The sequence below is a fragment of the Pezoporus occidentalis genome, unplaced genomic scaffold, assembly GCF_034315485.1.
Source record: "Pezoporus occidentalis ecotype Australia unplaced genomic scaffold, CSIRO_AGI_Poc_V1 ctg191, whole genome shotgun sequence".
Lineage (NCBI taxonomy): Eukaryota > Metazoa > Chordata > Aves > Psittaciformes > Psittacidae > Pezoporus > Pezoporus occidentalis.
The window spans coordinates 209,851-233,756 of NW_026913760.1; the positions used below are offsets into that span (position 1 = coordinate 209,851).

At 56.3% G+C, this 23,906-nt stretch overlaps 1 protein-coding gene across 1 annotated transcript; it reads right to left on the reverse strand.

Moving 5' to 3' along the window:
* Positions 1 to 312: 312 nt before the first annotated feature.
* GFRA2 (GDNF family receptor alpha 2) lies at positions 313 to 23,174 on the reverse strand. The gene is made up of 9 exons (XM_062616933.1): positions 22,799 to 23,174; positions 17,880 to 18,194; positions 14,807 to 14,890; positions 10,572 to 10,920; positions 2,625 to 2,734; positions 2,409 to 2,549; positions 2,150 to 2,325; positions 1,673 to 1,726; positions 313 to 1,453 (listed from the first exon to the last, which is right to left on the reverse strand). Exons 1-9 carry the CDS (start codon positions 22,836 to 22,838, stop codon positions 1,325 to 1,327), a joined length of 1,398 nt encoding a protein of 465 aa, XP_062472917.1. The 5' UTR covers positions 22,839 to 23,174; the 3' UTR covers positions 313 to 1,324.
* Between the last annotated feature and the right edge of the window lie 732 nt (positions 23,175 to 23,906).

The window sequence follows — 23,906 nt, forward strand, 5'->3', positions numbered from 1 at the left end:
AAGCACATGTCAGGGTGCCTGGGGAAGAAAAAGAAATGAACAGAAAGGGACGGTATTCTCAAAACCAAAGTTATTGCACAACAAACCAAGCCTGCCACAAGGGAACCTGGCAGCTCCTTTGAAACAGTCCTTGTTTGTTTGTCTCCTGGAGCAAAACAGGCAGGGAATTGTCTGCAGCACTGCAAAATATTTAGGTTGACCCAAATCCCTGCGTTTCAGAGCCTGAAGGGCCCCTTTTCCCCCTCCAGGCTTGGGCTGCTTGACCGGACACACATGGAGGCTCGATGGAGCTCGGTGCTGCTTCGGTCCTGGGTTGGTTGTTCTTGGTTTATTGGAATTATTCTTTTTTTTTTTTCCATTATAGACATCATTAAAAAAAATAAATTTTACAATAATACATTTTTTAAAGTAATTGCTGCCATTTGAGCAATTTTCTTTTAAAAAGAACGGAAAAAAGGAAATGTAAAAAGCCACACTGGAGATGGATATGGTTATGTATATACATACATATATGTAGGTATAGGTGAAAGGTATATACATACACTATATATGTATATAGAAAAGAAAGAAAAGGGAGAGGAACATCTAGAGGTTTCCAGCCACGGGTGGGTTGGGTCCCATCCCAAACCAGATTTGACCGGATGGAGATTAATAAAAAAAGGGAAAAATAATAAAGGACAATCTCCCCCTCTCAGTGACAGAGTGAAACATCAGGACAAGCTCACAACGTTTGAACAGTAGTTTCTTTTCTCTTCCACTTGAAAACCCTCATTGACCACGGGAAAGGGAAAAATCCGATAAAACCTCAATAACAATGTCAAGAGCTTGAGCAAGTCCCCTTGGAAGAAGTGGAAAAGTCTCCCAATGGCACATCCATCCTATGGGATGTTCTGATGTGGGAACTTCACCAGCCCTGCAGCCACCCAGGCTGATGGGTCCTGCAAATAACCTTTGCCAACATTCTGCTCAGCACCTATTTTCTCTCTGAGTATTTCAGCTCCGGATCCCCTGTGGCAGGGCACATAGAGGGGTTCCACCATGAGCCGCTGTAGAAAAGAAACCCAACGCACCATAAAAGACCCCCCAAAAAAAGGGAAAAATGAAAATAGGAAGAAAACCGCCAAAGTTCCCCAACACGGTGAGGATCCTCCCGGCACCCGGGCTCAGCAGCACCGGCGCTTGGGAGCGTTCCAGTCTCCACAAGGCGAATCCTCCCCTTCCCATCGCCGCAGCAGGAAGCAAGGCGAGGGCCAGCGTGCCGGGGCGTGCTTGGGTGCAGTGCTGTGAGCGTCCCCGTCCCGCCGGCACCTGCCGTCCTCGTCCTCTATAACACCAGCAGCAGCAGGAGGATGGGCACAATGGGCAGGATCCGGCCTGCCCAGTGTCGGCTGCCGCCTGCCTTCTGGTCCACAAAGGTCTTCTGGTCTGGCATGATGTCCGTGGTGAGCTGGGTCTGTGGGCAAGGGAAGAGCAAGGTTTCATCAAGGCTCTTTTTTTGGGGGGGGAAGCATCCAAGCTTTGAAAACGCCTGTTGTCACTCTCCAGGCAGTGAAGCCAGCGGCCTCCTGTGTAACATCCCCTCTGGCACGTCCTTTGCAAGCCATTTCCAGTGGGAAACATCTCCCAGCCCTAAGATCCCCCCTCCCTGCTCTCCCCCTTGCCCCAAACATACCTCTGAGTAGCACAGGCTCTGCTCTTTGGACTTGTTTGTCTTCAGTCCATGCTCCTGGGGAGGAGAAAGGGTGAAGGTTTTTTAGGGATTTTCCTTTATTTTTTTATATGTTTTTTCAAATCCATGTGGGATTCAGGCTGGTTTCACCCCCAGTGAGCCAGGGCAGGAGAGTTTGGGCTCGGGGCATCTACTCCAGCTCACCTTGCCCTGGGCATAGTGCTGTGCCAGGCAGTGGATGATGCCCCAAGCAAGAAAAAGGGATGGATCCCTCCTTTCTCCATGCCAGACACCCAGTTACTGGGGATGGTCACATCCTGCCAGGCAACTGGGTACCACCACAGTATCCAGACTGGGATGCAGGCACTGAGCAGGACTTCTTGCTACCCATAGGCTGCTGCCAATCTCCTGATTGATGGACCTACCAAGGGCCCAGACCAGTGCTCCCAGTTTGCAGCAGCAACCAGGCTCAGGTCCTACCTGGACAGAGGTGCAGGTGGTGATGATGCTTGTATCATACATAGTGTTGCTGTCATTGATGTCATCTGGCAACGCAGGGCTCTTCTCTGTCTTCGGTGGCAGGGTGATGGGGGGCAAGGGATTCTTGGGAGAGAGGTTCACATCAGTGCCGTTGCCAAAGGCTTGGATGGCGTTTCCTAGGGGGCAGGAGATGTTTGTGGAGGGCTGCACCCCCGCAGGGATGGGGTAGGGTGAGGAGGGGGACAGGGAAGCGCCTTACGGAGACACGGGTTTTCCGTGAAGTCTCTGAGGAACTTCTCACACTCTTCTTCCATGTTGCCACTGCCCTTGCAGGAGCACCAGGGTGAGATGGTGATGCTGGTGGTGCTGGCATCAATGTAGTTGGGCGTCATGTCGAAGCCTGCAAGGAGAAAGAAGAGGGATGAGGGGCTGTCGCGGGAGAGACCCTTCACCATCCCGACCCCACGGCACTCACCGATGAGCCCTGCATAGGAGCCCAGGCACGCCTGGTAGTTGTCCCCAGGGCAGCTCGTAAGGGTCTGGAAGGAGGCCTGGCAGTTGGTGTGGAAATCAGCCAGACGGGACCTGGATGCAAAGAGAAAGAGGGACAGGGATGGGATTTCACCACCGCTCCCAGCACAGAGCAACGGGGCAAGGAGCAACAGTCAAGGCCAGGTTACTGCATCCCTGGCAGTGTTCACGGCCAGGCTGGACGGGGCTTGGAGCAAGCTGCTCTAGCAGAAGGTGTCCCTGCCCATGGCAGGGGTTGACACTGGGTGAGCTTTAGGATCCCTTCCAACCCAAACCAGTCTGACATTCTACAATCTAAGTCTACAGAAGGACAACTCACCCCACCGCTCCGGCCAGCATGCACCAGAAACCTCACAGCCTCATTTGGCCGCCCTGCTCCCGGTGGCATGAAGTGACTGTAAATTTCCACTTGTTTTTGCCTTCCCTCTGAATTGTTAAAGATCAGAGTGCAACTGAAATGCCTGGCTTTGGAGGATCCGTTTCCCTTTCTCCTTTGGAAGCTGAGAAGAGGCAAAAGCAAAAGGCAGGCTTGCAGAAAGCCCAGCTGAGGTGCGCCTGCCCCCAGCAGGACCAGGAGGGATAAAAAGGGACAAGAGGTGCTGATTTCCGCTCCTAACTTCCTCACTGCTTGGCGTAATACACAGCAAAAGTGTACGGAGGGATGGGAGCACAGTTGTTTCCAGGTGCAGCAGCAACTGGGATCTGCTGACACAAGCCCACACTTCCCATGCAATGCCCTGGGGAATTTATCTTGGGATGAACCGAAGCACTGAGGCAGAAGGATAAAGAAACGGGAAGGATGTCCAAGAGGACGGACAGATGGACCATGTGGGCAGATGGAAGGGCTGCAGATTCCCAAAATGACTCAGTCATTGAATGACTAGACACGAGGCTGAATTGTGCCCCACGCTGGATCTCAATGACAGGCAGGAATCACTGTGAAGCAGCCAAACTGCTGACACTGGAGATGAGACCTTGATTTCACAACAGAAAATCTCCTCAGCTCCTTTTTCCCCACATTTCATATAGAAAGCAGGAGCCATAAATTATTTTCCTCAGCTTCCTTTTCCTTCCTTCTTAATTAAATGTCATCTTTGTCCAACTAGTGATCAAATCATCCAACAGTACTTGCCTAAAGTCATAAGAACTGATGAAAATAAGGGGTAGAAATCATGTGTGGGTTTGGGTTTTGTTTTTTTTTTAATAGGAATGATTTGTTTTCAGAAGGTTTCGATCAAATTAAGAGGAGGAACAAAAGCAGCAGTGATTAAATGTGGGAGAAGGATCCTGCAATGCTACCTTCCATCCACCCAGCACTTCACATCACACCACATCTTGAGTGCACTAAGGAAGTGAGGGGCTGAAATGCAGCCAGAGAGGAGCAGAGATGCTGGTGCTGAGCCCACAGCCCAAAGGCCACTGCGGCTTCATGGAATGAAAGGGAAAGGACATAAGGAGGAATAAAGCACAGCTGCTTGGGGCTGAATGCTCCATGCAGGAATGCAGTGGTTTTCTGTTTCCCGTTGTTTCCAGCCATCCATGACTGGGGTTTTTCCATGGAGTTTTACACCCACTGATGCAATCATCTCCTGTGGAGCGGCTGAGCCCGTCCCACGGACTCGTGGTCCTTTGGGGACCCCAGCATCACCCCAGAACAAGCTCCCTAGGCATCTGGGGGGTTGACAAGAGCCACCCGTGCACTTGGTACCTCCCTTCTGCTGCTGAGCACACCAGTCACGCTCTGCTCTCGCCTGCCAGCGGCACGAACTGGGTGATGCTCCCACTTCCAGCAGCTGCCTGACCCACTTCCAGCCTCCCGCCAGGCTGCACGATTCCAGGGCAAGGTCAACCTCTCCATCTGGGTTATTCCGAGGCAGGGCTCCTGGGCACCGCCGTGCTCTTCTGCACCTCGGATGCTAATGAATAGCAGCACAACTGGCATGGCCCCAGAGAGAGGTGCAACCAGGGCACATGCGGGGTGGCTGCAGCATGATATGGGGAAGGTGGGAGCAGAAGCAAGAGCCCGGGGTGGGTGCTGCAGAGCAGAACTCTGCTCCTTCCACACCATCCCCGTCACAGGCAGGTATTTGGCTTCCCTCCTCCTCTTTCCCTCCACAGAAGAGAAGTTTCCGACAGCATTTCCCCTCTCTCCAAACGCAAGGCGAAGGCACATCAATTCTCTTAAAGAACTGGGGCGAGTTCATCACCGAGTGCCATGGAAATTTGTCACGCTGCTCCCCGGGGCCCCGCTCCTGGCTTGGAGCATCCTCTAAGGCAAATGTTATTCTTTTCATAATACATGACAAGCCAGCTGGTAATCTTTCCAGAATATCCAAGCCAGATGTCACTCTTTCCGTTGTATACAATGAGTTTGCAGTCGCTGGCGGAGACTAACTGCCAGGAATAAACTTACTGGAGCTGGCCCATAGCTTCTCAGATTGCTGCTTTTAAGTGCCCAGGCAAAATAAAAGGACAAAGAGCCAAGTCCAGCTTAGAAGAAACAGGAGGAACTGGTGCCAAATTGCTGGCTGGCAGCTTGAGACAGCAGGTGGGTCTGGCCAGGCTCTGCCTCGCAAAGACCTGGGATGGGAATTGCTGGGATGGGGATGGAGGATGCTGGCACAACGAGCTGCAGGGCAAAGCCTCAGCCAGCACATTATTGTCCTGGAAGGCCTCCAAGGAGGAGGAGAAGAGAAAAAAAAAAGAATGAAAAAACAGATTAACAAAAAATAATTCTATATATACCACACGTATCACATCTCAAACCCGCTCCAAGTGTGGAGTTTGAAGATTAGGAGTTTCCAAGCTGTTTCTCTTTGATGCACTGAGAAAACTCATTTGATTTTGGGGTGAAAAGACCAGGATGATGCCAAAGGTGGATAACCCCGAGGGCTCAGGAGCTTTAATACTTCTCGTTCTCCCTGCCCAGCTCCAGACACCTCCCATCCATCCCCACACCCCCAGTGCAGATATCCCCCATGTAGGGGACTTTCTGCATCCCATCAGCTCTTGGCTGCGAACTCATCTCCTCGCCTTGTTATCGTGCAGGAATTGAGGAGCAGCTTGCCAGCACCAGCAAGACACCCTCGCTCTGACATTAAAAGGTACCTACACAGCAGAGGAGTTTTGATTGGGGCTTTTCTTTTTCTTTGCAATCTTTTAAGCAGAGAAAAAAAAAATCCCCAGCACAGATGCAAGGTGCCTAATTGGGTGCTAACCGTTCCCATCACCAAGCGCCTGTCCAAGCCTGGCACTGGTAATAATTCACCACCCATCAAAGCAGCATCCGGCTCGTGAATATTTCATGCAGAAAACGTCCAAGATGTGGAGATTACTCAAGAGGCTTTTTTTTTTCACAGGCAATTTACAGGGACCAAGGGAAAATGGCTTTAAGAGCCACGAGCATCAGGATGGGAAGCGTGCTTCTCCCCCCCCCGTGGAGCCCTGGATGTTCAAGAAGCTGTGACAACACGGAAAAGCTGAGCAAAACACGAGAAACCCATGGGCATCCTCCCAACACCCGGTGTCCTGCTGGAGATGAATGCTTTCAAAGCCAGCAGATGCTGAGATAAAACAAACCAGCCTCAAACACCAACAACAGCGGCCCAGGTGATTCAAAGAGCCCTGGGGACAGGGATCAGCAAAAGGAATTCGAGGGAAGCTGGAGCATAACTCCACTTTTCTGGGTGACCCTCTCCCAAAGCTAGGGAGCAGCTCACAGTGGGAAAGAAAAACATCAATGGGAATACTTGCTTTATCCAGGAAAAGTTACCTCTGGAGGCTGGAGTCACTGGTTCTGATATGAGCCAAGAGGATTTATTCCTGCTTTTAGCAAAAACCATCTTTCTGCCGTACCACAGCACTGCAGGAGGGGCACTGAAATCATCCTAAAGCCACTGAAACCATCCCAAAGTCCCCCAGCAAGATGGGGACAGCAGGAAAGAGGCAAAACCGGAATGAACCAGAGAGAAGCAAAGAAGAAATTCCCAAATGAGAGTAAAGACAGCGAGAGGAAAAGGGAAAGCGAGGACGAGCAGACGAGAGCCCAACTGCCGAGATCGGCGCTGTTAATTAAAAGTTCGGTTCTCCATATGTATTTTTAGGACATCACATTTTGATTCATCACAGATAAGAGCAGTTGAAAGATGGGTTTTTCCCCTCGTCATGCCTGTGCTCCAACCCCATCATTACCCAGTAAGAGAATGGAAGGATTAAACACACGCATCATTTGATTTTAATTGAAGGACTGTTCTATTTCATTGAACTGCTAACTAAGCTGAACAGGAGATGGTGTTTACATAAGCAAACCCTGAGTCAGTATAGACTTGCTGTCACATTAAGTCAATACTTATGAAGGTTCTCTATTTAATTATTCAGTGTGAATTGACTTATGACTGTGCTAAGAGCAGGTTAGCCTTGAGCTCATGGAGTGAGACTTCCCTTCGAGCTGCCTTCCCCCATCGGTACCCATACGATCCCAGGGGAAAGATCCCCAGGGTGCTGCCCCACTCACCACATCCTTCGATTTCCCCCATACAGGGAAGCCAACCACCCATTTCCTAATTTAAGGTTAGATTTGGAGGCTTCCCCCATTATTGCACCCAGAGGACCCATCAGCCACGGCTGGTCCCACTCCAGACTCAAGCATTGGTCCTCCCAACAGCACCCAGAGCCACAGTTAAATCCAGGAGCATTTTCCTTCCTCCTCCTCTTTCCCAGACACCAGAGCTGCACTTCCGAGCCTCTCTCATTACAGGGTGTAACGACTAAGTCAAGCTGCCGCTCCGCTGTTCATCAAGGAATCATCCATTATAGACGGCATTTTGTCTGGGCTAAACAAAGGGTGTGAAGACAAGGACGTGGGTTTCAGAACACAAAAGGGTTTTGTTCCCGTGATTGGGTGTTTAATCAATACCCAGCAGCCTGGATCAGTTCCTTCCCTCGCACAGCCTCCCTCGGGGTCCTGGGGTGAGGAATACACTGAAAATAGTAAGAAAACTCAGGCAAACGAAACAGCCTGGTTTGGGTTGAAGGGACCTTAAAGCTCCTCCAGCTCCAACCCCTGCCACGGCCAGGGACCCCTTCCACTGGTGCAGGGTGCTCCAAGCCCCTGTGTCCAACCTGGCCCTGAGGACTGCCAGGGATGGGGCAGCCACAGCTTCTCTGGGCACCCTGTGCCAGCGCCTCAGCACCCTCACAGGGAAAAGCTTCTGCCTCAGAGCTCATCTCAGTCTCCCCTCTGGCAGGTTAAAGCCATTGCCCTGGTTTTGGCATTGCAGGAGCTACAGCCAGCAGGGGCTGGGAAATTCTTCAGCACCAGCATCACTGAAGCGTAGAAGACCAGATTATTTGTGTTCCTGACTTGCTGATGCAAGATGAAAAATACAGCAAACTGCTGCTGCTGAAATCAGCTCTTTTCTCCCCTCCCCTCTCCCCTTCGCTGAGGTTAGTGTTTTGCAAAGGGGTTTTATATTCTGGGAGCTCAAACCTGTCCGCTGCAATCAGCCACAAAGCTCAGGCAGCGCGTCAGGCTCCTCTATTGTGCCGGGAGAAGTTTCCTGGCAAAAAGAGCTTCCCAAATTGCAGTGATCTGGGCTTGATTGTTCCTGCTTTCACTGCCGGGAGCCGGGCGAAGGGGCTCGGGCAATTCACTGGGGATATTCAGCAGCTTCACAGGTCACAGCCAGACGTTTTCTAGAGCAAAGCCGAGGATTTCAGCCCCAGATAGCCCAGACCGTGCATCTCGCTCCGCGGAAGGGCAGGCACAGGCTTTGTCCCTCCTAACACAAACCAGTGTGTGACTGCGATTCTTTCAGAAGGATGCAACGCGACCGCGGGGTGGGTCGTGTCCTGCAGAAGCAGCAGCCCCCGTACCCAGCTCAGCACCAACCCCAGTGAGACGGCAGCTAGAAACGTCGCTGCAAAGCCCCATCCCGGTGGAGGGCTTTGCTGCTCATTAGGCGCTCAGCCAGGAGGTTTAATTATTCTGGCAGCTCGTGCGGGAGCAGCATCTCATCTGTCACCGCGGGGTTTCGGAGCTCACGGATCTGTTCCGAGTTCAGTGCCCTTGCCAGTCCTGTGCACAGATAAGGACAAGCATCGCTCCGTGATGCTGATAAGCACAGGCATAGACAGGGAATCCCATGGCAGAGCCCAACCTTGCCTTGCCCACAGGCTCGGGAGGATGAGGGGTTTCATGCCAGGTTGCTCCTGGGTGGAGGCTGGTGGGTGCAGATGCTGTGGGAAGGGGGACAAAGCCTGCGTGCTCTATTTATACACATCCCAGCACCTGGTGATGATCTCGGCAGAAGCTGCCTGCCAAGCTTTGTTATTTATAAATGCAGAGGCTTTGGAGAGGTGGGAGGGAAAGGAGAGGAGAGGAGCGGCCCCCAGCAGCACAGCCCTCCTCATCCAGCCCAGAGCCTCTCTGCCAAGGGGACACCCAGCACCCAAACCCACCGCGGGTGCAAACCTCGCCAGGCTGCTGTGCTCAGCACAAGCTGCTCCCTGGGGCTAGACCAGCACCTCCAGGGGTCCTGGAGTGATGCACCAGAGGTGCAGCCCCAAGCACTGAGCCCACAGCAGAGACCTCTGCGTTGACACTGAATGAAACCCGCTTGCACCAAAGGGGGGGCTTTACAGAGCAAGAGCCCCCCCAGCCAGGCTACCTCTCTCCATCCAGGCAGCATCCACGCTGCTGTTGGAAAAACACATTCCCAACTGAGAGCAAAGCAGCTGCCTCGTGATTCCCCCTTTGCTGCTTCACCTCTTTCTAGGAGAATTTAATTTCATGCAGGAACAGGCTTATAATTAATGCTCAGCAGCTCCACTGCCTCTCTGGTCCCGTCCCGTCCCCCCCCCCCCCCCAACATGCTGCTAATGCAGGTTATTCCCTCCACAACCACATGCATCCTCAGATTCACTGCCTGAGCAAGCATCAGGCTTCTGATGGAGAGGTGCTGCCATTCATTTAGTCGCATCTCAGCGCAGCCCTGGTATCTTTTATTCATAGACATCGGCTTTTTGTATTAGTTTTTGATAAAAAGCCACATTCCCACATTTCAAACATGGAAGAAGACCTGAAGCCGTGTTATTTATTTATTTCGCCACCAAGCTCTTGGAAACTCCATCACTTTGATGGCAAAAAGATCCTCCTCCTCATAGGAAATGTTCTTTATGAGGCTGAGCCAGCCCCTGGAGGGTGACAGGAGGGGTTTTTGCTGTATGAATAATGAGTTTCATAACGGAACAAAAACCTGATCTCCCAGCTTTGCTCTGCCATGGGGGAAGCAGTGGATTTCGCCAGCCATGGAGTTCCACTGGGGATGTTGACAGCGTATCAAGGGACTTTGCTGCTTGCACGCCAGGGGTGCTGTCACCGCTGTAGCCCCTTTTGCACAGCCACCCTTTCCAGAGCTTGGGGAGATGAAGTCTGGGGTGGGGAACAGAGCCAGCACAGTCCCCACACTCCATCCCTCTGGTTCTGCCCCACTGCAGCCTCCCCAAACACAGGGAAAGGCAGAGCAGTGGCTCTGCACTGGGGGAGTCTGGAGCAGATCAGAGCTCAGGGTGAAGTGGGGAGCTCAGTTGGCAGCCCCATGCTTGCAAACCATACACAGCCCTGCCCAAACCCACGGGTTCGCTCCAGAGCGAGGGGAACCAACCTCGAGGCCACGTCTTAGCACACAGACCACTCCGTAAGAGCCAAAACCCGTTAACTGCCCCATTTCATACGCAGAATGGAGCTGTTACGGGAGGAGACCCAGCCAGCAAGCGCCACACAGCACTGGGAAGATGAACTTGCAACGGGAGCAACACAAAGCCACAGCCCCACACAACCCCCCCATAGCTGCCCCCTCCCGACGCCGGGAATGGTGGGAGGATCCCTTACCGGCAGAGGTGATCCGTGCGGCACGTGCTGCGCAGATCCAGGCAGTTGGGCTTCTCCTTGTCCTCGTAGGAGCAGGAGGGGACGATGGTTTGGCGCCGGCGCTCGGCGCAGGCCTGGTCCTTGCAGGAGCAGAAGAGCAGGCGGTAGGTGTACTCGCTGGGCACACGGTCGAAGAACTGCCGCAGCGCCTTGTGGCACTTCCTGCGGCTGCAGGGCTCGCTGGCGGAGATCTCCCGGCTGCACGTGGAGATGTAGCCCGAGCGCAGGCGCTTGCAGTTGTCGTTCAGGTTGCAGGCTTTGGCCGCGTCGAGGCAGTGGTTGCTTTTGGAGGTGGTGGCAGGGTCCATTCCTGCCCGGAGAGCAAGAGGGAGAAGGGCGGAGTTGGCACCAAGATGCTCTCGACACGGGGAGATGACAAAGGGAGGAAGCAGGATGAGCCAGTGTGGTTCCCCTGCTTCATCCCCATCCCCCTCTATTGTAGTGGTGGCCTTGGCAGTCCTTGAGGATCTTAAAGGTCTTTTCCAACCCATCGATTCTATGATTTGGAGACCCCCCTGCAGCACAGGAGGGGTTAGCACACAGCAGCAGGGGGACCTGGACCCTGGACAGAGTCTCCAATGCATCGTTCATGCCATGAGCTCACAACAGCTTTGGTGCTTGTCAATTATTCAAAGAATAATGATGAATTATTCAGCCTGCTCCAAACCAGCAAAATCCACTGAGCTGCACGGGGCCACCTCAGCCCCAGCTCCTCTCCTGGGGCACCCCAAAACTGGGTCACCCCCGGCCATTCCCTCCCTGGGCTGCCACTGGAGGCACAAAACAGACAGATCCCACCTCCATCCCGGGAATCCACAGGCAAGTGAACAGGGATAGGATGGACAAAGCCAAACCCCCGGCTGGGAACAAACACTGAATTGCCTCTTTTTCTGTCAAAATGATGGATCTCCCCCAGCAGCCCAGGCACTGCTTTAGCAGCCACCTTGTCCCTCACCTCCTCCCCAGCCACATCCTTGGATGCCTCCTTGGTCTCCCAGCTTCCACTGCCAAAACCAGCACTGAGGAGGGGCTTTCTGACAGCCCTATTTGTAGGGCCTTGGTAATTAGTAAATGGCAAGCAGCTGCCCCGGGTGGGTGTTGAGCATCACCATCAGCCTCTGCCTCCCACAGCTGCCTATGGGGATTCCCTGCAAGTGAACAGTGGTTTGGGGTGTCTTTTGCAGCACACGAGCCTACTTTGTCTCATTTTCCCATGGCCTTATCCAACGTGGGGTGAGCCTCCAGGCTGGGAGCCCTCAGCATGGTGTTGCTTCCATGAAATGGTCTTGATTAAAAGGTGAAGCTGGAAGCCTCCTGATGCTGTCCCATGCAAAACCAGTTCACATCCTACTGCCACTGGGGGATGTTTGCAGCTTCCAGGGGCTTGGTACCATCAGTCCCAACCCACACCATGACAGCTGTGGGGTCCCCATGTCCCCTTCACTCAGAGCCAGCACCCCCCAGCTGGGCTGTGATGCCAGGAGGCCCCAGATCCAAAGGGTAAAGCCCTTTGGAGAGCCCTTGAAATGCCAAACCTGTTATCCCAGTGAGGATCACCCCTGTGGAGATCTACCAGGGTTGGTCGATAAGACCTACGTAAAGTGAATTCTTATGATGTATGATTCATAAGCAGATCTGCCTTGAAAAATAGTGCAAGAAGGTCACCGGAGCTAAGAGAGGTTTGAGCTGCTGGATGGTCAGAGTGTAAACCGGTGCTGAGGGGAAGCCTCCTCCTGCCAGGAGGCCATAAACCCTGTTAGGAATAAAGCCACGAGAGTGGGGGAAAAGGTGAAGATAAATCCTTTTGGGCTCTACAGGATCCCTGAAGAAGGGATGGAGCACAGATTACCATTTTGCAACATGGGTCCTTCCAGCTAAGGGCTGAGGACAGAGACAGCTCATAACACCGATGTCAGAGGAGCAGAAGGGGAGAAAGATGCTTGAAGAGTTTAGGAGACACACGGCTCTCTTGTCGCCTTGCCCACACCAGCTCCTGGTTTCGGGGGGATGCACTGAGCCCTCTCTGTTCCCCCCCAGCTCCGAGCCCTGCTGATAACAGCACGAGCATGGGATCTGTGCAAAGAGCTGGCTTATTGTCTAATCCTCGGGAGCGTCGCTGCTGCCCTGCCCGGGACCTGCAGGGACCTGGATGCATGTTAATAGAGCTGATGTTTAAAGTGCAGGGTTTCTGGGGAGCTCATTAATAAAGCACAAGCATGAAAATTTCATGAGGCAAGAAGGAGCCGGGGAACGAGGGAGCGGGGGGGCTGTGCTGGGAGGCCGTCTGCAGGCGCTGCCTCTCCTCTCCACACAGGGCAGGGTCCGGGGCAGAGGAGGGGGTGGTGGGGAAGGCAGCTCTGTGCAGCATGACCTGAAGCCAGGGGTCTGGCACCCGCCTCCTCTTGGGTGCTGCTGCTCCAGGTTGGTGCCCACACGGGCAGCGTAGGGCCGGTTCCCACCCGGAGCCTCCTCCTGCTTCCCTGCAGGCTGTGGTTTCCCAAGGGCGTGCTCCAGCACCATTTGGCACTACAGAGCATCCTCTGCCTGCCCGGGATGCTCTGCCCCATGGTGGGGGGCTAGGAACAATGTGCATCACCCTCCCCCTCACTTCCACAGCCCCTGCTCTCTGGAGAGGTGAAGTAATCCCTCCACTACCCCCAGCAATCAGCAGCCTCTGCTCAGCCTTGTTATCCAGAGACAACACAAACAGCTCATTTGCCTCCATCACTGGGGCTCCAGGTCAGGGCTGAGGGTCCCGGGGGGCAAATCACTGCTCCAGCCCAGTGTGAGGGGGACAGGGAAGGGGTGCAAGAAGCAGTGAGGCCACCACAATGGTCACAGCTCACCTCCAGAGTATAACAAGAGCCCATTCCCCCCACCCCTCAGCCCCAGAACTGCCAGACAGGCTTCCTTCTCCTCACACTTTGCTTTTGTGAATACATCAACCCCTGAGCGTTTAATCCCCCACTCCAGACACTTTGCTTTTCATACTTCCCAGCAGCTAAAATATTTCCTTGATGCTAATGTAATCCCAAAAGGCGGGCGGGAGACGGGAGGGGGTGGCAGCATCATCCCGAACCGGTGCTGAGCTCCTGGGAGGGAGCCTGGCAAATTCCCTTCGGGAGCGAAAACCTGATGGGTGATGGGATGCAGCATCAGAGCCCTCCTCCGAGGTGTCCCCAGGCACAGCCCAGGGGGGCACAACATCGCTGTGGGGACCCCAAGGTTCCACCACCCTCTGCCATGTGCACCCCATGAGGTCTGGTGATACAGGGACCCCTGAACCCCTGCGGTGGTAGGCAGGATGGGGGAAAGGATTAAGAGGAGAAAGAGCAAGGAGAAGCCAAGGCGTTGCTGACCTAATTTGAAAAGGGGAGGGGGGAGCAGCAGCAGGAGGGTTGTCATGGAAATAGATGGGGAAAAATTGTTCCCGAGGACGGTGGCGGATTTTGGGTCCCCCAGACGAGGATGTGGAGTCAGAGAGATGCGAGATGCTCCAAAGGGCTCGGCATCCTTCTCCCAGCAGCATCCCGTATCTTGGCTTGAGGCTGGGGAGGGACAGCAAAGAGGGTCCCCTCCTTGGCTTCCCCTCATATGGGGTGTCCTGCTGGTCCCAAATCTTCCACAAAACAAATCTTTAGACCAAGGGGTGGATAGGCAGCAGGAGGGTATGGTCCCCCTCCTCTGCCGAATGCTGTGACACTAGAGGAGACACAGCAAGACAAAGGAGGGAAATAAGGGCTCTCCAGCCCACCGCAACTATTGTATATAAGTCCATGAAAGGTAAAATCCTAAATCACAGCCTGGGATGAAATGGGAAGCTCGAGGAGCCATCATTGGCAGGCAGGGGCTCAAACGAGCCCCCACCTCCCTGGAGCTTGCCCACTCCCAGCAGTGTCTCATCCCACTGGGAAGGTCTGAAACAGGGAGGATCTGTCCCAAAGAGCATCAAACCCCAACAGCATTCAGCCCCCTCAAGCATCAGCATCACAGCCGCTGCAGGGGGCTGTGCCTCACCCCCGACTGATGCTCAAGGCATCAGGTTTGGGGTGATAGGAGAAAGAACTGGCAGGAAAGTGGCCAGAGGAGCAAAGGAGCAAGCACGGGGGAAGGAGGTGCAGGTCTTCCTCGCAGGGAGCTCGGCGGCAGGTCTGCATTCCCAGGCAGGGGAAGACAACCCATGTTGCTTTTATTACCTGAGAAAATTGAAGCAAGTCTGAATATATCAGAGAGACGAGAGGTGACCGGCTCGTAGGGGGAAGCTTCATAGAACTCTTCTCCTGGAGGGGAAGGGGAGAAAAGAAAGGGGGAGAAGAAGCAAATTAAACCCCGCAGTGAACGACCTCAGCCAGCATCGAGCCTATGGCTGGGGGTGCCCCCCCCCCCCCCCCTCCAGCGGGGCAATGTGGGACTTGAGAAGGGAAAACCAGAAAGCATTTAAATCACAGGGAAAGGAAAAGGCCCTTTTGGAGCAGCTCAGCTGAGCTCCTGCTGGCAGGGAGGCTGTGGCCGGGCTGTGCTGTGCCTGCAGCTGCTGACATCTGGTCCTGACGCAGCCCTGCTCCTTCTGCACGTCAGGTCTGGCAGATGCTGAGCTCAAACCGAGCTGACTTGAGGGAGTTCAGATCTGAAAGGCCACATCCACAGGGCCAGCTCCAAGTGAAGGTTTCAGGGTTTATATAGGGGATACGGACCTGACCAGAGAACCTCAGCACCTGAGCACTGGAGCATCCCCACCGTTGATCCACGTGCACTGTGCTCCAGGGGCTCATCCATCACAATCCCCACTTTCCAGAGGGAACCTGAGCACAGTCCATGTGTCCCCAGGCTGGGAGCAAGCCCCCCTCTCTCCCACCTTGGATTGCAGTGCAACCCCCTCTGCTTTTCTGTATCTCTAGGAAAGGCTGATTTCAGGAGAAGCAGCCACGGCTCTCAGGAGAGGAAACGCTCTCAAGCCCCAGCAGCCACAGGAATAATACATATATATATAAAATAATCGATGGCTGGACTTTGAAAACCCCAGTCAGAGGTGACCAGTCTGGAGCATCGATCTCCCTGTGCCTGGCAGCCCTTTTGGCAGGGTCTCTGCCTGCATCCCTGCTTTCACTGCCAATGAGTCCGGACCACTCCAGGCCATGGTGCGCCTGAGTTACGATTAACCCAAGGCAGCAGCAGCCTTTATCCCGTGCAATTAAAGAGCCACTCAAAATCCAGCGCTGGAAAACAAGCTCATTGAGAGGCAGGCAGCAATGTGGGGATCTTGCTGCAAGCCCAGCACCTCCTCAGCAACACTCCTTAGAAATGTAGGAGGGCAGAACTGGCCAGGGAGAGCCGGTGGGATGCCAGGTTGAGCTGGCTCCATCTGCTGCGGGGTTTCAGCCTTGATACCACACTCAGGGTGATGCTGCTGAAGTCAAGGGCAGCTCTGATGCTGCTCATCACGGGGCAGGAGCCCTGCTCCAGGCAGCCTGCACAACTTCAGGCCAAGCCCCTTCTCACTGGGTTTCCTAATGCTCGGATGACAAATAGCACCTTTATTAAAGTGCATTTAGGAATCACTGGAACCTCCCGCTATATTGCTTTGCCAATGCAATAAATACCAGCTGAATCTTGCTGCTTGCTGGGGAAATTACTGAGCATTAAAAGGGCAGTGGACTTTTCCTGAGCTCACTGGGATGCAATTAACCTCCAGGAGTGAGGCTGGAGTGGAAGCAGTCCTCCTTAATGGCAGGGACCGGTTAGCTCCCATGGCCAAAGGGCTGGGTGGGAGCATGTTCACTAAAAGGCAGAAGATCAGAGTCTACCTTGGGCTCCTCATTGCTTTCACACTCACTGGCTCATGCACGTTGAAGCTAAGAGCTGCTGCATCTCCCCAAAGCTTCCACCTCTCCTTGTGACTCGGTATAATCACGTCTCTTCCCACCTCCTCCCCCAGGTGCAGCTCCTGGAGCACCCATCAAGCACTTGAGCACCCTTCATTCATGCTTGCAAGCCCTGGGAACTTGCTGAATGAAGGCTGCTGAAACAATGAAGCTCCAGCTCCTGCTGGGGCTGGGTTTCAGCCTTGCTGCCACCACCAAACCAGCACCACCAGCACCTCCTCTGCCTTCAGTCCCAGCTGCGAGGGAGGTCAGAGGCCTGCCCCCAGCGCAGGAACGCGGGTGCAGAGGATGGGGGCTCCTCCCTGGGCTCCACGGAACGAGCCCCATAGCGGGAGCTGCTGAAGGGGGTGGCTGTCAGCAGGGAACCCAGCTGCAGAGGAGAGGGCGTTTGTAGCAGCCCAGATCGCCGGTGGAAGCGGGGCCAAGCTGCCAGCACGTGCCTGGGGGTCCCTCTGCCCGCGAGGTGCCAGCAGCCAGGCAGGGACGTGCCCGGTGAGGCACCCGAGTGCCGCAGCTCGGGTTTTGCACAAGCTGAGGCTGGGTTTAGGAGCTGCCACACGCAGAGCCAGTCCTAAGCCCATTAAAGGGATCTCTACTGTTAAAGCGGTGCTGGCCCCACTCACCCCCAGTCTGGGGCCAGCCGGGGGCTGGCAGAGCTGTGCAGGGGTGGCCGGAGGGGTAGAGCCCACAGGGCAGTGAAGCAAACCCCAGGAGCACTGGCAGCAGCCGCAGCTGAGCCCTCACAGGTGATTCCTCCCTCTGAGCAGCCCTGGACCAGCAGCATGGGGTGATGCCCCTGCAGAGGGGCAGAGGATCCTGCCTGCGATGAACAGAGCAGCTCCAGGCCAGCAAAACCCAATGTCAGTTACCTGCACTGCTCCAGCTTCTCGTTTACTCCTTCACCAGGCTGCAGTGACAACAGGCTCTGGGGCATCAACCAGAGCAAGGGCTAACAGGGCACCTGAGGAGGCAGCAGCAACCTTGGCACCCTGAGAGACCCTCACAGCTGATATTGAAGTGCAAAGCCGTGCCCCAGTGTGCTTCAGCCCATGGGGACATCTCCTTTGGGGCAGACAGGAGGGATGGAGCCTGGAGAAGGTCCAGTTTACAGGTGCCTGGATGCTCAGGGAACACGCTCTGACATGACAGAGAGCAGCTCTTCCTGCAACACAACCCCAGCTTCTTTCTCCCTTGCTCTGTGCCCACGTAGGGCAGACAAACAGCCTGGCCTCCATCAGCATCCTACAAGAAAGGGGGGGGGGGGGTATCTGCCTTGCCTTGGGTGCCCATAGAGGCAGTGAGGTGACCTTGGAGCTTCCCAAACCCAAGGTGTGTGTCCTTCTCACACCTCCATCCCACTGCATCCCCACAGAGCCCTGCCCCTTACCTTCGGTCAGCCCGAGGTGTATACTCCAGTAGATCTGAAGGCACTGAAGCTCCTTCTTCATGCCTCTCTTGCAGCGGCAGTCGTAGAGGGGGCTCTCCTGCAGCACCTCCAGGGCTGCCTGGCATTCCTTGTTGGCCAGCATGGTGTTCCTGTCGCGCCCGGCCAGGCACTGCCGCAGCGTGCGGTACCGGGAGCTGCAGCTCGGCTCCGCCGCACACAGCTCGTTGGCTCGGACACAGTCCACAGGCACCCGCCAGCCATGGGGGTCCTGCCCCGGGGGGGACGGGGGGGCTGCCAGCGACTGGAGGAGCTCATCTGAGCGAGGGGCAGCAGAGGGAGAGATGAGGGCAGAGAGAGGTGAGGGTGGGTGAGCAGAGGGGGGTGAAGCCCCACATCCCCTCCCCGGGACACACACATCAGCCTCTTGCCCAGTCTCCAACTGTCCCCAGCATTCAGAGACCCTGCAGAACCAGAGAATCCCAGACTGGGTTCAGTTGGAAGGGAGCTTAAAGCTCCTCCAGCTCCAACCCCTGCCACTGGCAGGGACACCTTCCACTAGAGCAGGGTGCTCCAAGCCACACCAACCTGGCCTTAAACACTTCAAGCCACCTGCAAGATGCTTCAGAGGAGGAGAGCATCCTTCCGTCATGCTGAAACCAAGCCTGGATGTGGCCCCAGCCCAACCCTACTGGGCAAAATTCAGCTGGTGGCCTCAGGAAGCAAGTGGGATGTCACAGAGCAGCAGTGACGTGCCCCAGAGCGTGGGGTGGGAAGGTGGGGGTTAACCCCGCACCTCACCTCCAGGGCTCTGTTTCTTATGAAAACCAAACTGAACAGAGCCTGGTTCCAGCCCTGGTGCTCAGGGACACGGAACCCCACGCACGACCGCTCCAGAGCCAAGGGGAGCCCGGAGCCCAGCCAAGCTCTCTGTGCACATTGCTCCTTGTTTCTCACTTGGCAGCTCATGTTCTCAGGGCTGCCGCAGGACTTGTGGGGCATCTGAGTCATGGGTTTGAGCTTCAGGCTTGGCAGAGCTGCAGATCAGTACAAACTCTTCTCCTCCCCCCCCCCCCCCCCGAGGATGTGCCTCTGCCAGCTGCCCTTTGGGGCGGCAAGCATCCAGCTCGCCCAGCTCCTGCCTGCGTGCCCCCTTCCCACCCCACACCCCCATTCCTCTCATGTTCTCATTTCATTTCGCTTTTTGGAAGAGATTCTTGCCAAGTCAACCCCATGGACCCATCCATCACGGGTGCATGGGGAAGGGAGACACCTCCCCTATGCTTTCACCAGCCAAGTAATGGGGATGAGGAGGGCAAAATCCTGAGCCAGTTTGCAAGTGCAGGCAGTGAAAGCTCAAGCAGGCAAAGGTGGGGACAAGAGGACCTGGAGGGTGTCCTTAGTTGCCCATTGGGGTAATGTAGAAGGAGACCCCACTTCATGCAATGATTCCCCCCCACCGCTGCCCCTGAGCAGCTTCCCAACCCTGCTGCTGCCACATGCAAGGCACCACCTGGGCACAGCAAACCTCAGCCTCCAGCTCCAGCCCCTTCCCAGCCCATGGCCGGGTATGGCAGGAGGACAGTGACACCTACAGGAACGTGACAAGGGCCACCCGTGTCCCCCCCACCCCGCCAGGACACGCAGGCAGCTCCCGTGCTCGGCGGGCTCCAGGATCCAGCAGCAATTCCCAAATGCAGGCAGGGCTTGTTCCCTGCCACCATCCTGCAGCAGAACATCAGGAGCAAGCAGGCACAGGAGCCTGTCCTTATCTCCGAGTCAGGGAGAGAGGATGCTCATGGTTCTGCGGGAAGAATGGGGCCCTGTGGAGGTGAAGGAGCAGGTCAGGCAGCAGCCCCAGCTGGGAACACCTCCACTGCCTGCAGTCAGGCCAAGGAACTCCTGCTCTTTAGCCGATGCTCCCAAACAAACACTGGTCCATTGAGAGGTCTGGAGGGTGTCCAGGTACCAGGAGAAGGTGCAGAGCCTCTACACCCACGTTAGATCCAATTTGGGGTGGCAGATACCCCTTGGGTTGGCCATCCTTGGCCTTTCAGGATTATATTCCACATGGGAGGCAGGCAGGATCTGTAAGCGGTGGAGGCACACACAGCCTGGACTGGTGGAGGACAAACGGGCATCCCCAGATGCTCCTCAGGGCAGAAATGGCAGCTCTTCTCCATGAGATGGATGCTGCTCTGGTGCTTGGGGTAGAAGGGGTCCGCCTGTGCACCTTGACACGCATGGAAACCCCAGACGAGGGCATCCTGCTGCTCCTGCTGCAGCCAGAGGACCCAGGGCATCCAAAGCCATTTCACAGCTCCACCGTGTGCCATTCCACTGCTGCCCTCACCCAGCTCAGCTGCAGATCCACCCCGTGCTGGCCCCAAGCCCTTTGTTCTGAGTGATCCCAGGCCTCAGCTCCAATTCGGTCTTGTCCAGATGATGCCATGAAGCCTCTTCCCAAAATACCATCCGAAGCCTCCCTGCTGGCTCTGCAGGCTTCCCAGGCAGGGATCAGAGCTGCTGGCAGGCAGGCATGAAAGGGAGACAGCTTTTCCATGATGCAGAAGGTGCTGGACCACATGGAGCATCCTCGCAAGGGGCTCCAGCACAGGGACGCGCACTCCCAAGTAAATCCAGTCGCCAGGATGAGAACATGGCGATGAGCTGGCCCCAGCTTCCCAGCTTTTGCCACCTTGCTTCCATGGCCTCGCAGAGAGCAGGGTGCTACATGTCCCCTCAGCAGCCCAGCGAGGGTGCCTGCAGCATCCCACACCACATCCAAGCTGGGAATGCCAGCACGGAGCAATCCCACCGGAGCAGGAAGGGCAGGAGCAGCCCTTCCCCGTGGCTCACAACCCGCACAGGACACCTCGGTCCCCCCAGGCTCAGCAGCACACTCAGCTCTGGCTGCTGGGGGAGGGGGGGGGATTTTTCCCAGGACCCTCCTCTGAGAAGCTGGGAAAAGCTCTGCAGACCCCCCCAAGAGGCACAAGGTGGAGCTCGGACGAAGGGGCAGGCCGGGGGGGGAGTCCCTAACCCAAAAGGAATCAGCTCCGGGATGCACGTTCACCTCCCATCAACAAAACATCTGCAGAGCGTTTAAACCTCATCCTCAGCAGCCTCTGGGGTGTGGGAGCACAGCGAGGATCTGCAGGCAGATGCACAGGCGATGGCCCGCGTCCCCCCCGCTCCCACGGCTCCCCCAGCACCGTCAGGCTGTGCTGCCTCTTTCCCGGCTGGAATACACGGAACGTGTATTGCTGTTACCGGTGCTGCCAGAGCCCTTTGGACACGGGCAGCTTTGGAGGGAAACATTTATCCTCACAACTGACTCCAAGCTCCGGCTCCTCGGGAGCGAGCAGCCTCCAGCCCGGCCGCGGATCCCTTTCTCCCAACCAGTTTCTCCCAAGCAAAGGGCGTTCTTGGCTCAGCAGAAAGAGCCCAGATGTGAAGAGCTCAGCTCCCGCTGCTCCCCTGGGGGCTGCTTTGGAAAGCAGCAGGAGGAGGCACCCTGGTCACCCCATCCCTAATGCTCCATCTGGGGGTACGGCTTCCCTGCCACCACTGCTCAGGGTCCTGCAGCCCCCCTGCACCCGTGAAACCTTTGGGGTACCCAGGAAAGGGTGCAGAAGGTCTTACATTCATGACATCCTCCCCCCCAAGGGGTGGATGGAGCACGGGTTGGATGCCTTTAGGTGGGGCATCCTGGAGCTCTCTGCCTCAGAAAGCAGTTTGTGACCCCTGCTCCAATGGTCCCCAGCACCCTCTGCCTCTGGCAGGTCATGGCAAAAGGCACCCCCAAATCATTTACACCCTGCTGCGTCCCACCCCACCCCGCATAAAGTCACGTGAAGCATCAGCCCCTTCCTTACCTCCCCATCCTGCCGGGGAGCAGGGCAGAGGACGAGCTGATCACCCCCATTTCACCCGGGGAGCAGGGATGCAGAGCCCCCCGCACGCAGTGGTCCCTCTGCCTGCATCCCAGCCCCACACCGCGGCATGCTCTGGATGGAGGTCTGCTCTCCCAGCCTTCAAGCCTCTCCCAGCCTCTCTTCTCTCCATCCTCAGAGCGGGCTGACCCTGCTCCATCCCAGGTGAGCTCAGCAGAGTTATACGGGGAGCTGGCTGCTGCAGCGTGCTGGGGCTCACCGACACGCAGCCACCCGTGGCAAGGCAGCAGGGCCCTGATGGCATCCAGAGCATGACCGAGGCTCTGTCCTGTGTGCACCCAGTCTGGCTGGAGTCACAAAGGGGCCTTCTCACCTCAAACCCACCAAAATCTCTGGCTTTTCCTCCTTTTTGGATGCACCTTCCCCGCCCTCGGAGGAGGCTGCCCTAGAAATAACTGAGCTTTCTTCTTGGCAGAGACAAAGCTACTGAATAACTCACCCAGGAGCTAAAGCAACACGCAGGACCCGCAGCAGAGGGGACAGCAATTCCCCACGCACACACACACATGCAATTAGCTCAACTTTCCGAACCATTCACGCCGAGTTCCCAGGCAGCAAAGGATGGAGCTGGGAGGGGACCCGGCAGCCACGGCAGCAGCTGCTGAAGGGCGCTGGAAGACTGGGAAGGGGACACACACTTAGGGGTGAACATCCGAAATGCAAATCCACGTTGGGCAAGGAGAGAAGGGATCAAAGGCGGGCAGGGCTTTGTCACGATCGGGGCCAAAAGAGGGGGTGTCTCTGTTGGGGGGGTGTTGTCCCCCATTAAATCTGACAGAGAATAGGAAAAGTTGCCCCTAGTTAAAATCCTTGCGTCTCCTCGTCCCTCTCCCAGTGCTTCTCCCACCCCGGAGGAGAGCCCGGCCCCTCTCCTGTCCCCATGCGTGGGGGGACACCCCACCTCTACCCCCCTCAACATGACCAGGCGACATCAGCCCAGCGGGAACCCCCGGCGGGGCCACTCACCTACGAAGAGGACGATGCAAAAGGCGTTTGCCAAGATCATGTTAGTAAATCCCCGCGTTCCTGCACGTGCGCCAAAAAAAGGGAATTAAAAAAAAGAATAATTCCCAAGGAGTCCAGGTAGATCCCAGATCCGGAGGAGGATGGGCTGCAAAGGAGAAGTGGGTGCGCTCCGCCCGGCGCGGAGCCGATCCTCAGCCGTGGAGCCGGGTACCGCGGCTCCCCGCCGCCCGCATCCCCGCTGCCCGCATCCCCGCCGGGCTCCGCTCCGAGCTCCGCGGGCTCCCGGCGGCTTGTGCCGGGGCGGGGGACGGGGGGAAGGCGAGGGGCGGCTGCTGCCCGTCCCCTCCCCGCCCCTGTCCTTCCCCCCCACACTTCCCCAGCTCCTCTCCGCCTCCCCCCCCCCGCGCTGGGCCCGGGAGCCGCGCAGCGCCGAGGGCAGCGCAGCCGTGGACGCCCTTCCACCGCCCTTCCGCCGGGGCAGGGGCCGGGGGAGGTCTGGGTGCAGGCCCCCGGCTCCCCACCCTCCCCTCCATCCTCCTCTCCATCCTCCCCTCCATCCTCCCCTCCATCCTCCTCTCCATCCCTCCCTCCGCGGTGATGCCCCCGCCTGCGCGCAAGGGGGGGGATGCGGAACCAAAGGTGAGAACCCCGCCCGGAGCAGCCCCCGGCCCCAGGCCACGGGGATGGGAAGGGGGGACCCGATCCCCCCGATGGGTGAAATGCCACCAGATCCCGAGGAGGGGACACACACAAGGGAGCCCACCCAAACGGGGACCTACCGGCTGCTCGGCGCTCCCCGCTGCCGGGGCGTGGGGAGGAATTGCACACGCACAAGTGCACACACGTACATGTGCACAACCACACACACATCCAGCCAGGAATTACTCATTCACTACGGCAGCGTTCTTCCCCAGTTCCCGGCATCCAGCCCCTCTAATCCCCGCCGGAGCTGGGAATGGGGGGTCTCCAGGTGGGCAGGGTCCTCACTGCAGAGACATGGTGCTGCTCTTTCATCATCCTCCTCCTCCCAGCCTTGCTAGGGGTGGTGGAGTCTCCCACCCCTCTTCTTGTCCTTGGGGTCAGGACCCTACAGGTGCCAGCAATGGGG